The 15,730-nt window shown below is 42.9% G+C and overlaps 1 protein-coding gene across 2 annotated transcripts in view; it reads left to right on the top strand.

The window, feature by feature from the left end:
• Window positions 1-15,730, top strand: part of DCX (doublecortin) — a gene marked incomplete at both ends in the record, with an annotated part of 121,526 nt that overhangs the window by 77,727 nt on the left and 28,069 nt on the right. The window contains 2 exons of one of the 2 annotated variants that reach the window (XM_081222529.1): window positions 12,548-12,650; window positions 14,634-14,756. In XM_081222529.1, coding sequence (XP_081078655.1) covers window positions 12,548-12,650; window positions 14,634-14,756 — 226 coding nt within the window. Of the gene's footprint in view, window positions 1-12,547; window positions 12,651-14,633; window positions 14,772-15,730 lie in introns of both variants that reach the window. The other variant, XM_081222528.1, reaches the window with a different exon arrangement.

Below are 15,730 nucleotides of genomic sequence, written 5' to 3' on the forward strand. Positions count from 1 at the left end.
AGTTGACAGAAATGTGATTTATTCCTGGAGTTTCACATGATACTTTATTTCCTAGAAACCTATGAGAAGAGCTTCTAAGGACTAGTCACTCTTCACCAGGAAAAGAAGAAGAGAGATCCAATCAGGTCTAGTGCTGGAGATCAGAGGGCGTCAGCCTCCACATGACTTGCCATAGGAATAAACTAGCTTGCAGAGGGGCAGAGAATTTCCAGAGGGTGGTGCAAGATAGTGGGAAGAGAATATCAATCTCTCCCTGCACAAGCAGCCAGTCAACACTGTTTCTTAAGGTACCATGAGGCAAATCACGGTCAAGTGCCTTCAAGAAATGCATGCCTTGATGGATGAAAGAGAGAGAAAGGACAAAACCCATAGGGTAACTTAGGTGCTTAAAGAAATGGTCTTTAGTTGGGGAGGGGGTGGATGTGTTTTTCAATGCATATAATTAGAAAACAAATAGATCTAGAATTTAGTAAACAAGTCAATCTTTATCTCTTTTGACTTTCTCTAATATGTGGTGCAGTAGACAGTGATCACTAGTGATCCAGAAGAATCTTATTATACTGTAATATCCTTAATTATGAAACAGTTTTCATTATTATGGTTCTTAGACTCTTCCTACTCTTGTTATTACTGGTGATAATAATATTTTTTAAATATTTGACTTTTTAGACTTAGACTTACTGGAGATACAAAACAGATGAGGGTTCTTAGTGGTGAACAAAACAGATGAGGGTTCTACTCTCTTGGATCTTATATGGTGGTGGTGGTTGTTCTAGCTTAGATTGGGAGATAAGGAAGACCTCACTGAATAGGTGAAATTTGACTTCTGCTTCTGCAATATGGCAGACTAAGTTTTCTAAAACGTCTTCCTGCTACAATACAACTATATCCTGGATAAATTATAGCAAAATTTTTCTTTACATTTCCCTTTTTTAAACAGTTTTATTGATATATTGATATAATCCACATAATATAAGTTCAACCATTTAGAGTATAACTCAATGGTTTGGGGTATATTACATTATTAATGTATTTAATTATGGTAAAATATATATTACAAAAAAATTGTCATTTTAACCATTTCATGTGTGCAATTTAGTGGCATTAATTACCTTCGCAATGTTGTTCAACCATCACTACTACCCAGTTCAAGAATTTTTTCATCGTCCTACATAGAAACTCTGTCATCTTTAAGCAGTAACTCCCCAATCCCCTTTCTCCAGACTCTGGTAACCTCTAGCCTACTTTGTGTCTCAATGATGTTGTCTATTCTAGATATCTCACATAAGTAGAATCCTACAATATTTGTCCTTTTGTGTCTAGTTGATTTCATTTAGCATAATGTTTTCAAGGTCCAATTTGCATGTATCAGAACTGCATTCTCTTTTTTTTTTGCGGTACGCGGGCCTCTCACTGCTGTGGCCTCTCCCGTTGCGGAGCACAGGCTCCGGATGCGTAGGCTCAGCGGCCATGGCTCACGGGCCCAGCCACTCCGCAGCATGTGGGATCCTCCCGGACCGGGGCATGAACCCGTGTCCCCTGCATCAGCAGGCAGACTCTCAACCACTGCGCCACCAGGGAAGCCCAGAACTGCATTCTTTTTGTGGTTGAATTGTATGAATACATTAATAAAATATGACTCGTATGTATATACCACATTTTGTTTATACATTCATCTGTTGGTGGATACTTGGATTGTTTCTACCTTTTGGCTATTGCAAATAATGCCGTAATGGACATTGCATACAGGTATCTATTTGAGTCACTACTTTGAATTTTTTGGTATATATACCTAGAAGTAGAATTGCTGGGTCTTTAGGTGTGATATTGTGATTTATAATAAGAAATATATATTTGGTCTTTGTCCCTATTTCTGGCAAAAGAACTCCAAAAACCCTTGGAATTTTCTAAGTGATGAGAGCTATAAAGGTGTTTCTATTATGTCAATGAAGTAACTTTTGGAAAGCACCTGAGGATGGGGGCTGGTTGCCAGAAGAATAAACCATGTGATTAAAGGGTTAGAATTTTCAATCCCACACCCAGACCTCTTGGGAGGGGAGAGGGGCTGGAGATTGAATGGATCGCCAATGGCCAATGATTTAATTAATCATGCCTATATAATCAAACTTCCATGAAAACCCAAAGGAGAGGGTTTGGAGAGCTTCCAGGTTGGTGAACACGTGGAGGGCAAGGGAGATTGACCCAGAGAAAACATGGACACTCCGTGCGCTTTCCCCATACCTTGCCCTAAGCATCTCTTCCATCTAGCTGTTCCTGAGTTATATCTTTTTATAATAAACCAGTAATCTAGTGAGTAAATGGTTTTCTTGAGTTCTGGGAGCCACTCTAGTAAATTAATCAAACTTAAGGAAGTGGTCTTGGGAGCCTCTGATTTGTAACCCAACAGTCAGAAGTACAGGTGAGAACCTGGACTTGTGACTGGCCTCTGAAATGGAGGAGCTGGGGGCAGTCTTGTGGGACTGAGCCTTTAACCTGTGGGATCTGACACTATGTCTGGGTAGATAGTGTCAGACTTGAATTGTAGGACGTCCAGCTGGTGTCCAAGAATTGTTTGTTGGTGTGGGGAGCCTCCCCGTGAACACACACACACACACACACACACACTCACACACTGGAATTGATGACTGATGTCAATGACGTGGGATTTGCTAGAGCAGCCGTGGCTCACAGAAACTTGTGGTTTGGAAGAGAAAGGATGAAAGGACAGGAGAATGATGAACCTTTGATTCCTGTGTGGCCACATGGTCACCCACAGCACGAAGCAGCAGCTATGCTGCAATCACTTCCTAAAGGTAAAAGTTACCAGTGGAATTTAGTGATGGCTCCAACTCCTGGGGAGTTAATTCACTGGATGCATAAGGAAATGTCAACTGATAAGAGAGAGGCAAAATATTCACTCCCTTGGGTATTGTGATCTATAATAGAGAAACTAAAAGACAATAGTGTGTCAGATTTTGATGCTAGAGCAAAAGCAGATTTCAGTGACTCAAAACTTCAGCTACCTTCCCCCACCCCCCCGCCAAGGTAAAAATAGTGCAGGGACAACAAAAAGTACCTTTAAGACCTCTGGTTGCCAAGAAGTTAGCATGGGGAGAGGGAAAAGCCAAGAAACTACTGAAACCAGGGAGTGTGGTATGAAGGAGTTGTTTCATTTTGTGGATCAGTATCATCAGCTTCCTGGAGAACCTTTAACAAAATGGATTGTGAGAGTGACTAATTTAGAAGCTGTGTCTTTGTCTTTGGTTTTGGTGGAAGAGCATGTTTGGGTTGATGCAGGCCCCACAGGTCACTATGAAACAATCACAGATGACTATATGTGATCCAGACACAAAGCAACTTATTCTCGAGGGAGCAGCCAGCATGGTGGGCTGGATAAACACCACTGTAAGGTCTGTTTACCCTGAAAAGAGGGGCTGTCTGTCTCCCCTTATGAATGTCAAGTACAACACCCCAAATGAAGCAGCTGATGCTTGTATGCAAGCCATGTAGTACTGGCTTTGTGATGACCGGAATATTCACCTGCTGTTATCCAGGGCACTTTCACATGGGGGCACCCCTTATAATCTCAATGTTGTAAAACATAAAAAACAGTTCTGGAAGCGTTATGGAATTTGCTGCCTCAGCTTCCCCTCAGGGGTCTTACAGATGCTAATAAAAACATTAGGTTAATTAACAAGGGAATAAGGAGGGGCTGAGGGAAGAGTCACGGGACTCTTCCCAACAAGGTGGAAATGTTGAAATGGTTATGAGAAATAAGGTGAATAAAGCAAATATCAATAGGAGTGAAACGAAGAGTAAACGGAGATGGAAGAGTTGTCCCAGCAAGGTGGAAATCTTTAGATGGTTATTAAGAAATGGGGTTAGACATTGATGGGGTCAAAGTGTCCTCCTGCTGGTTCCCCAACATTAGAGGATCCCAAACAAGTCTGCTCTGTTTACTCCAATTGGAAGAAATTTAACCTCTGATCTATAGCCAGTTGGTCAGAAGTAGAGGTAACAACAACCTAGGCTTGTGACTGATCTCTAAAGGGTGGGGGGCAGTCTTGTAGGACTGAACCCTTAACCCGTGGAATCTGATGCTATCTCCAGATAGATAGTGTCAGAATTGAGTCGAATTGTAGGACACCCTGCTGGTATCCAAGCTTTGCTTATTAGAGGTGTGGAGAAACCACTTCACACATACACACACCCTCACATGTTAAGATTGGGTCCAGGGACCCAGTTATATGCAATTCTGTGTTTAGTGTTTTGAGGAACCTGCAACAAACATTTCTAAATGTTTTTCTAAGCTTCCGGAAAAGAAAGGCAGGAGAGAGAAGAGGGACCAGAAGTTGAAACTAGAGCAGCAGGCAGTACGTAAAGGCCTGAGCTTCCCTGAGGGCAAAACCCATAATCGGAGCCCGGTGCTTTGGATATTATCAGAAGTGCAGGACATGCAAGTGCCAACTAAAGAATGTCACTCATCATCTGGCTCTACAAGGATTGAGTCATTAGCCACTTCAGTCGCTGACCTTCAACCCACCCTGAAAGGAGTTCATGACAGAGATCAAGAATGAGGTACTCAGTGCTCTGGGAAAACTGGCAGAACAGGCCTTCAGATAGATATTTTCAGGAGAAGTTTTTTTTTTTTTTAATGAAACTGGATTCTTGCATCTTTCTATACTTAGAAAAGCACTAAAACCATTAACTAAGGTATCTATCTGTTCCTCGTGACTAGCAGCAACCTTCTACCGAGATGTGTGCTTAGTTGCACGTACCTCCTTCACCAAAATCACATATGTATATATGTGTATAACCCCCCCCCACCTTACTTCTTGAAAACAATTTCTTAGAGCTGTCTGAGAGGCTGTCTCCTGGGCTATAGTCCTCAGTAAGATACTGAATAAACTTGACTCCAGCTTTTTATGTTGTGCAGGGTTTGGGGTCTTTTATTTCAGTTGACACAAGGTCCTTGAAAAGTGAGGGACCTGAAGCTGCAACCTCTGCATTAAGCCAGGACCCTTAAAAGGAGATATACCAAAAACCTACCTGTAAACTTGTTTGTCTCTGTCATGACTCCAGGTAGGCAACAAAATAAACAAGAGTACTACTGTTACTGCTGCTGTGGCTGGTGCTACTCCAAGTATCCTCTTGAGAATCTGCATCCCAAAGCTTGCTCTGACACAGGTCTGGAATTCAGATTCTTACTACTCATGTCACAAGGGGAACCATAGCTGAAAAAAGGTGCTGCCCCCATATTTCTAGTGTCCCCTGGCACCTGGCAGAAACAAATTCATGTCTTTTTCAGAGAAAAGCATCCCCAGCCTAGACCCCTCAGGATTCCCAAAGATTTAATTTAATCAAATATGAGCTCATAATTTTAAAAATTATCAAACACAAAAGGAAACAAGTCACCATGAGGGAGAGTTAGCAGGAACAACAGATTTGGATTCTCAAGGACATAAGATATTACAATGATCAGATAAGGACCTAAAATAACTTAATATGGATTATTTAAATAAACAAAACATGTAACCAAAATGGGATAAGAAAGAGACTATCAGCTATGACCAGGCAAATTTGGGTAAAACAATGAAATAGAATTTCTAAAAGTCAAAATTATTATCATTGAAATTTGAAGCTCTTTGAGTGGGTTAAACAGCAAATTAAATACATCTGAAGAAGGAAAGAGCAAAATGGCAGATTTGAAGATATTTTCCAGAATGTAGCCCTAAGAGATAAGAAGATGGAAAATATGAAGGTGAGACTGAGATATGGAAGATAGAATGGGAAGGTCAAACATGTTCCTAATTTTCAAATGACCCCAGAGAAATGGTGTAACGAGAAATGGTGATCAAATAGACTGGTAAATATATATGTAGATACACTTAAATAATATTAACTATATAAAATAATTAAAATAATAATGACTAATTTGTGGGGTTAAATAAAAGATCTGAAATTCTAAGCAACAATGGCATGTAAACTGAGGGTTGCTCAGACTTAAATATAGTATGTGGTACTTTATTTTTGTTGCTGTTGTTGTTTTGGGGTTTTTGGTTTTGGCCATGCCGTGCAGCTTACGGGATCTTAGTTTCCTGACCAGGAATTGAACCTGGGCCCCCAGCAGTGGAGGCACGGAGTTCTAACCACTGGACCACCAGGGACGTCCCCCAGTATGTGATGAAGATTTGATGGGGAAGACGCAGCTAGGCCTGTGACTCTGGGAAGAGTACTTTCTATGTAGAGGGAGCTGCAAGAGTGAGGCTCTGGAGCACGAAAGGTCTTGATGTGTTTGAGAAGCAGAAAGAAGGCCAGTGTGACTGGAGCTAGCTAGCATACGTGGCATAAGAAATTGGATAATATACAGCCAAGATAGAAAGTGGATTTTATTCTGCCTCTGGTTAACAGGCTTTGGAGGGTTTTTAGCAGAAGAGTGATATCCCTGATTGAAATTATAAAGTACAATACTACTACGACTACAGTATGCAGAAGAGTGTGAGTGTATGTGTAGGGGTGGACTTGGACCAGGAGGATGACAATGGACAAGACAAAACGTGACTTCTAGTAAAAAAAAAAAAAATGACTCCCAGATTTCTGGTTTGGGCAGCTGGCGGAATTGTGGTCCCAGTGACTGAGATGAGGAAAGTTAGAGGGAAGTGGGATTTGGAGAGGGAGCAGTAAGAGTTTGGTTTGGGGCATATTAAATCTGGGATGCCTGTCAGATGACCAAATGGAGCTGTCAAGCAGGTAGGTGACTATAGGAGTCTAGAGGTAGGAAACATTGTGTCCGCTCACCACGCCAACCCTGCGCCAGCCTGTGACTGGAGACCATCCAGGGCAGGCAGGCAGGAAATGTTCCAGAATGAGAGTAGCAGTAACTTTTAGAAAAAGCCTCATCCGTAATGTTTACTGAATCTTTCATTAACTCATTTTGCAAAGCTTGCCAGCCACACTATGGGCAGGGCACACTGTTGGCAAGACGGGGAAATCAGTGTGGTTTGTCTTCCTTGCCACAAGGTTCCCTCTTCTGTGCCCCTGGGGCCACTCCTCTCCTCATAGACACTCTCTGCCCTTCCCTTCACCCTGAATTCCACCAGTAGACAACTGTATGTTTTGTCTGTGCAGAAGGCTGGCAGATGGGTCTGGGCAGTTGTGCTACAGAGAGTTAGAATCTCTGTGACTATAGTCAACAAGATGCAGTTCTTCTTCCAGGGCTATTAAGAAAAAGGCACGGGCTTCCCTGGTGGCGCAGTGGTTGAGAGTCCGCCTGCCGATGCAGGGGATGCGGGTTCGTGCCCCGGTCTGGGAAGATCCCACATGCTGCGGAGCAGCTGGACCCGTGAGCCATGGCCGCTGAGCCTGCGCATCTGGAGCCTGTGCTCCGCAACGGGAGAGGCCACAACAGTGAGAGGCCCACGTACCGCAAAAAAAAAAAAAAAAAAAAAAAAAGAAAAAGGCACGTTCCTGCTTCCTTGCCTTTATTTATGCAGTTACCTGGAATCCCTTTTACTCCTGTCTCCATCAACCTATATCCCACACGCCCTTCAAGAGGCAGACTTTGTGTCATCTTCTCTGTGCAGCCTTCCCCAGTTCTCATGATTAGAATTCTTCTCTTTGTCGCCTGTGCTCTTCTTGCTTTTTGTGCCTCTGTAATGGTGCTAAAAAACAGTATTGCCTTGTTTTCCAATTATTTGTGAGGTTCTGACTCATTATGCTGTCAACTCGGAAGACGGGCCTTTTTCTGTACATTTCTGTATCTCTCACATAGTTCCTTTGCCATAGCAAGTGTTTTATGAATGAATATTAGTGGAATTGAACTTTCAATGAAAATATTTTGCACGTTGGAAGTGAGTCTCGTAGATATACAAGCAAGACCTTACTTAAATTTCTTTCTGAACAGTTAGATAGTGAAATGTAGAATCTACCAGCAGCAGACACGTAGGAGAAATCACTGCCAGCATCCGTAATATGTGGGTGGGGAATTTATTCAAGCTTAAATCAAATCACAGAGTGAATTTGCCATTTGCAGCTAATGGACTGCCACACACAGTGATCTGTTGTCTCTCTTTCCCCATTTGTACTTCGACATTTAGGCCACTGGATGGTCCATATAATCTATTGTTCTTCGCGCTAATGCATAACTAAGCTAGCTTCCCTTCCCCCAGGTCATGCTGTTTTTCTTTTAAAAGGACGCACATTGAGTAAATGGTTCAGTGTTCACGTGAGTTGATTGACTTTATTGATTTTGTGCTGGCAGTTGATTAATTACAAAGACGGGTGTCATGCTTTTGTGTTCTCTCCTCTGACTTAAATACCCAAGTGTGTTTCAAACAAAAGCTGATGTCAGCAAGACCCTCGATCTCTGAGGATGCTGTAAGTGGTATCATAATAATTATTATTTTTACCACTTGCGTTGCCTCCTCATGACAGAAATTTTACCACAGAAGAAATGGTTTGCAAAATTATATATTTGCAATGTAACCTAAGGTGGATTTTGTATCATCTTAACTGAATGGAATTTTAAAAAGCAGATGTGAGTGTGAGTTTCATTTGGAAATTATGTCTTACACTCCATTCTTCTCTTTCTTTTCCTTCTTCCTCTTTCTTCCTTTCCTCCTCCTTCCCCTCATCCTTGTCCTCCTCCTCTACTGCATACTCAGTTACCAGTTACGGTAATGAATAGGAGTTTTCTCATCCATAGATTTAAAATGTGATCCATAAAGATGTTATCTTTTTTGAGTCCAATAAAATGTTCTAATGTGTATCAGGCATTATGAGGACAAAAGGTGACTCTCCTGCCTAAGCTGTATACAAGCCTTTGAAATCAGGGATTAGGAAGGCACGTTCTCTCAGGCAATTGAATTGTTTTGTCCCAAATTGAATCAGGACACCTGAGTGCTAGCCTCAACTGTGCCATGATCCATCTGTGTATCCTTCAGCCACTTTGACATTCTGTGTTTTGGGTTCCTCATATTTAAGATGGAGAGCTTTCTATTTTCCCAGCTCTGTAACAAAGCAGGGGAGGGCTGCTGTGTCTCAGTATCCAAGGCATTTGGGAAACCTGGGTATCCACATGCACAATATGAATTTGTCTACATTTGGGAACCAGTAAAATGTGGGGTGGGATCACACAAGAAACCTGATGCTGAACAGCTGGATTGCAAAATGAATGTGTTTGAAGCCAGCCACACCACTGTGAATTTGTCAGAAGCATAGGGGCTTTGCCTTTCTTAGAAACTCCCCAGAGAAGGGGTTATCCAAAGGCTTTTCCCAAAGCCTGGGCGGGGGCAGAGAGGCTTGGAGTTGGAGGAGGGTGGGTCATTGTAACAGCAACCCCCAGAGCAATCTGCGAAGGCTTTGTTGTCCTACAATAGGATAGCATGGCATGACACTGCCATGGCTGCCTTTGAGCTTTTGTTTTTTCTTCTTGGGAAGTGATTTCCACAAATACCTCCAAAATTAATGGTCTGGCACCTTTGGGGGAAGGGTTGCTGTTTGAAGTATTTACTAAATTCCTTTCATGACCAGTAGTTGGTTGAGGTTTTCTATTTCTTTTTGAGCTAATTTCTTTATTTAGGTTTTCCTTTAAAAATGATCCATTTCATCTGTTGTCAAACTAATTGTCATAGCTATGCAAATAATAACTTCTGAATTCACAGTCATTGCTCCTTCCTTGTTCCTAAATTTATATATTTGTGTTACCTTTCAAAACCTTTGAATGCTAGGTCCTATTGTCTGCCACTATGGATTTCTTCTTTCTTGTTTCTACTTCTCTGCCTTTGTATAGCCCTACAAAGCCTCCTTCTTATTTTCTTTACATTCAGTTGAGGCAAAAACAGCCCTGGCTAAATTCTCACTATGTGATTTAGTGCTCTACCAGGAACCACAGGAAGATATATAGGGAGAGATAAACTTGGTCTTTACATTCAGGAGAGTTGTGATTTAATGGGAAGGAGTAGGTGAGTATTAATGAAAATACAGGCAGGTTTTGAAACAGAGTGCCAAATGCTAGAGACCACTAGTGGAGGGCTGCCCAAGGGAGGGGCTTCCCTCACTCATGACCAAAACTAAATGAAGCCAGTCAGAGTCAGGGGCAACCTCCGACAGAGAGCATGGCAGAGATCTTCAGGGTCAAGAGGTGGCAAGGGATAAACAATTCAGAGGCACACAATGTATCATAGTTAAGGGCTCCAAATTGTATTGGTCCAAGATATCAGTGGGCATCTGCAGAAGGGTTCAAAGCCATGTATGTAGCCTCTATCGTTGGATCCACTACCAGGGCAATATGCAGGCAGCTTATTGAACTAACATGTCAGTTAGTGACTGGGTCACTTGGAGGTGGTACTAAATAGCTCCCAAGGCACCTTCAGATACTCCTAGCACTCATGACATGATATTGAAATGTTCTGTTTCAGTGTATCTCATTCCATCAGATTATGAGCTCCATGTAGTCATGGCCTGAGTCTTACTCATCTTTGTCTCCCCAGTGTCTGAACCATATGTAAGTGCTTTGTATTACTGAGTGGCTAAAAGCACAGGCTTTGGCATCACATCGATCTGCACTTATTTGGCTTCATCGCTTTCCACCTGAGTAATTTACTTACTGTCTCCGGACCTCAGTTTTCTCATCTGTAAAATAGTGATGACAATAATGCCAACCTCTAGGAATTGTGAGAGTAAAATGGGATGACAGATTTGGAAGTACTTAGCAGAGTGCCTGTTCAGAGTAAGCATTCAATTAGTGGTAGTTCTGTTTGTTATTACATGATTGTGGAATGAATGGGTGAGGACGAGTGGGCTGAAGAAGGATGGTGGCCTATTTGATGAGGTCAGGACCCAGGGCTGGGAAGAGGCTTAATAGGGGTGAACCCAGCAGCCCTCCAAGTCTCCCTCTCTTCCCTTGGCATCCTTTGGGTGAGTGGGAGGCTGAGACAATGCGGATAATGTTTAAGCATCTCTTGCTTTGTGTAAGGCTTGCAATCATCTCGGCTGGGGGAACAGGGATTGAATAGACCCTGGGTGGGTGATGATGTTATTAATACAAACATTTTTTCAAATGTAACATATTGATCTCTGCACCCAGCGAGCAGTTGTTAGTTTGTGAGCACGGTGCCTTTGGAAAGTCACTACTAGCAGCTTGAATGGGTAGCTTAGAACAATTAGAAGCTTTGAACACTTTCAAGCTGAGGATTGGGATAAGAATGTTTTGACTCTATGGTTTCTCCTGGGCTTTCCCTGGTGTGCTGGACTAATTATCAAATGTAATTGGGAAAGCTGAGAGGTGGGGAGACTGCAGGAGCAGCATACTTTCCCAGGAACCCTCATTTCTTTCTTTTTTTTTTTTTTTTGTGGTACACGGGCCTCTCACCGCTGCGGCCTCTCCCGCCGTGGAGCACAGGCTCCGGATGCGCAGGCTCAGCGGCCATGGCTCATGGGCCCAGCCGCCCTGCGGCACGTGGGATCCTCCCAGACCGGGGCACGAACCCGCGTCCCCTGCATCGGCAGGCGGACCCTCAACCACTGCTCCACCAGGGAAGCCCAGGAACCCTCATTTCTTTGTGCAGAAAAGGAGTTGGGGAGGACTGTCTCTCTGTTGTGGACAAGCCGCAATGCATAGGGCACTAGAGAGCGGTAAGGGTCCTGGGAACACGACTTTTCCAGCAGACCCTCAAGCCTCCAGGGACCCATTGCTCTTGAATAAGTTTTAAGTGGTTAGGACGGTTTTCCCCTCCTTTTTCGGAGAGTAATGGTATTCTGGGCTACTACCAGGTGCTCAGTTCACTTTTAGCAAAAAGACCAATTTTTGTGGGTCCAAAGCGGTTAAAAACTGGTGTCCTGCAACAAAAAAAAAAAAAAAAAAAAAAGGGCTTCCCTGATGGCGCAGTGGTTGAACGTCCACCTGCTGATGCAGGGGACACGGGTTCGTGCCCCAGTCCGGGAAGAGCCCACATGCCGCGGAGCGGCTTGGCCCGTGAGTCATGGCCGCTGAGCCTGCGCGTCCGGAGCCTGTGTTCCGCAACGGGAGAGGCCACAACAGTGAGAGGCCTGCATACTGCAAAAAAAACTGGTGTCCTTCTTTCAAAACTCATGAAGTTAGAGAGAGGGACTTCCACGTCTTGGTCAGCCAGAGTCTGTCCATCTCAGGTTGCAGAAGGTCTTTCTCATCTTCCTTGGCCTACACCCCTGCCCCCAGACTTGGGCTAGCAGCACTCTTGTCTTTGAGGCTCTGAGAAAGGTGACATTTGTAGGGTCATCTGCTTGCTGACTTTTATTCAGAGGGGAACATTCCATTTGGACATGGTCTTGAAGTTGCTCTTGGTGAAATGGAAACAAGATACCACACATGCAACATGGAAAGAAAATGGCACTCAGTATATCTTTACTCACGAGGGGCTGTGGTACAGACTCTGAGCCTGGTATTTTGAGAAAAAGGAGATCCCTGGGGGCTAAAATGTGAAACATTTTTTTCCCGTGCCAACATAGCATGAAGTTCATTGTCACAAGACCATCAAATATCAAGTCAATGTTTCCACTTTCTCTGTAGGTAACCTGTCTCCATGATTTCTTTGGTGATGACGATGTGTTTATTGCCTGCGGTCCTGAAAAATTTCGTTATGCTCAGGATGACTTTTCTCTGGATGAAAATGGTAAGGACAACCACTGAATTTTATTGTTCCATTGATCTCGCTCCTTCTATCCCTTAGGATTTCCATGAGCTTATATGGACTGGAAAACATCCATGCATGGTCCCTTTCTCTTGTATAGTTGGATACATGAGTCTCTAAGTGGAAGTTGATTGCATATCTCAGATGTTTGGCCTCCAGACTCAATAAAACTCACTACCTGCCCCAATAGTGACCATATTTCTTGAACCATATATTATGCCACATGGGCTGACAGGCTCAATCAGACCACGGGAAGGAACATTTGGATTCAGAACTTGAATACTGTATGCATATGTTTTTTTTCCTAGTCAACATCCTCCAGCTATTTGGCCCATGTTGATGGATCCATTTTAGAAATATTTTCCACTGTGTTGTTAGTGTCAAACATTTTCCCTCTTCCCACCTTCTGGCTTGTTGCCCCATTCCCTCTGATTTGTGGCTCAAGATTCCAGAAGATTGTTAATTTCAGGAAGGAGGTGAACATCTGCCCATCTCCCTTTGCTTGAGTCCAAGCTCCATGTGTAAGTTCACGGTGAATTAGCTCACATAGCCACAGGACTAGGGTATGATCCCGATGGAAAGACACATTCAAAACATATTTCCCAATAATGAGGAATAAAGTGTGGGAAAAAACAAATCAAGTTGTACTAATATAGAGTTTACAAACAACTCAAGTGACAAGGACCCTGAAAGAGGTGGCATTTCTGCTGTGTTCACTTTGAGAAGAGGCAAATGACCATAAAATACCTAAACAAATCTCAGGCTGTGTCCAGTTTCTTGTATCTTCTACATCTTCAGCTCTGGACAGTGATCACTAAAGTTTATCAATCAAAACAAGAAGTAGAACAAACAAAAATGAGCTTTCTGCTTAACTCAGTTTCCTGAAAAACTTAATTTACCAGAGAAGGTCTAATCTTTCTGAGTAACTGATATTTTCAATGTATCTTTAAGTAGAAGGTGACAAGGAGGTGTCCAATGAAGAGACAACCCCGTGCCTAGCTGTTTGGTTCCACTTTGAGCATGATCACATGAGGTTGGGGAAAGTATAGTGAAAAGAGCTCTAGATTGGGACTCAGGAGACTTGACTGCTCATCCTTATTCTGCTGTTTTCTTCCTTTGTGACCCTAAGCAAGAGGCTTAAGCTCTTTGTATTCTCATCAACAAAATGAGTATAATAATCCTCCTAATATATTAGTACAATCAGTGCCCCCAAATTACCATTGTAGGAATGCTGAGTGACCTGCACAGAAAGGGTGCTCTGAACATGTCAGATTGGGGTTGGGGAAGTAGCAGGAACATTTGGCAGACTCTCCTACACACCCAGGAGCTTTCTGTAAGTTCTGAGTGTCATAGTCACTGCTGGCCCATTTATTCATTAAACCAGCATAGCAGATTATGATAACATGCATTGAAAATCGAAAAGAACTCTATAAATGCAAGATGGTGGTGGTGGTAGTAGTGCTTATTTATAAAATGGCATGACATCCTTAATATGCCTATTACAATACATGGCATGCGATGAATAATAAATAATAGCTCCCTCCCCCTCCTTTAAATTACTCATGAATGTTTCGTCTGCATGGCTGCAACCTCTGAGCTGTCAATCTCTTCTCCAAGGAAATTAATTAATTATGTCAACAGGTGCTATTCTGAGACATGACTGGGTTATCCAAAAATGATTGAGTTGCCTATTGAATTACCTGCCCAAACTGCTTTTCTACTCCTTCCCTTGTTTCCATGATTCAAGAATTTAAACACCTGGCTTAGCCCAGGTGACTTTTGAAAGTTTCTCCCATGCCTCCCTCTCCAGAGCCATCGTTCCTTCAAACAATGAGAACCACCTTGTAGTCCTGAGCCCTAAGGTGCTTTGTTATGTGGTGCTTATTGCAGTTTCCAGAGGTTGGTAAGATGCTGAGTCTTGGTTCTCCCCGGCTCTACTAAGCTGTCTGTGTCCTTTTCCACCAGAATGCCGAGTCATGAAGGGAAACCCATCAGCCACAGCTGGCCCAAAGGCATCCCCAACACCTCAGAAGAGTTCAGCCAAGAGCCCTGGCCCCATGCGCCGGAGCAAGTCTCCAGCTGACTCAGGTAACGACCAAGACGGTGAGTGCTCTTCTCCTAACTGTGCACGCTGACTCCATTTACAGAGGCCAGTACCCTCTGCATGCAGAGGAATGAGTTCCTCATGAACACATTTGTGTCTCCATGAGACCAATTCTATCAATTCAGAGACTGACCAGTTCAACTTGTTTGGTGTCATGGAGACACAGCTGCAACACCGATTCAACTCAAATGGATGCAGGCCAGAAATCTGGCCCACTCGCCATGCCTGCTGTAATGCTATTTGTCATGGTTGTGTTCATTGCCATCATTCTCAACGTCATCCAGCCAATGCATAGTCAATGAAAGAATCAAGTCAAACATAAATTTGAGATAGAAAATCAGAATCAGAAACAAAAGGTAAAAAAAAAGCCACCTCCCTCAAAGTGTCAACATGGTGGATGCCCTTGAGCTTCAATTTTTACTTTGAATTTTTTAGAAGTCAAAACCAAAAGAGAAACAAAATAAACTGCATCATTCTCACAGGAGAAAAGGACATATAGGCCAGGCTCTGAAAGGAAATAAAGACATTTGTCATATAGGATTTTATTTAGTGGATAGTGAGCAATCTAAAAAATGTGGTCTAGGGATCACTGCTGACCCATGAACTATTTATCAGTGTGTGATGAGATTAGGAGCTTGTGGCAAATGTAAATCATGCCACTGAGCAAACCATTTACTTCATAGCATGATTTTACTGATAAAGGCAGCAGTGTGCTGGTTTACATTCTGGTACAAGGTCTCACACCCATAGCTTGAGTGGCACTGATCTAAAAGGCAAAAGGGCACAGAAGGCCAAGTTTAGAAGCTTAGTAGACTCATGCACGGACAATTTGAGTCCTTCATGGTAAAGAAATTATATGCTCCAGAAGATTTACACATTTGTCCTCCCAAAGCTCAGGGTTCACCATGAGAATTCTTCTAGCCCGAGAGCCTTGGGGCAGAGAGCAAAAGCACTCTTT

This window comes from Mesoplodon bidens (genome assembly GCF_964165515.1).
Source record: "Mesoplodon bidens genome assembly, chromosome: X".
NCBI lineage: Eukaryota > Metazoa > Chordata > Mammalia > Artiodactyla > Ziphiidae > Mesoplodon > Mesoplodon bidens.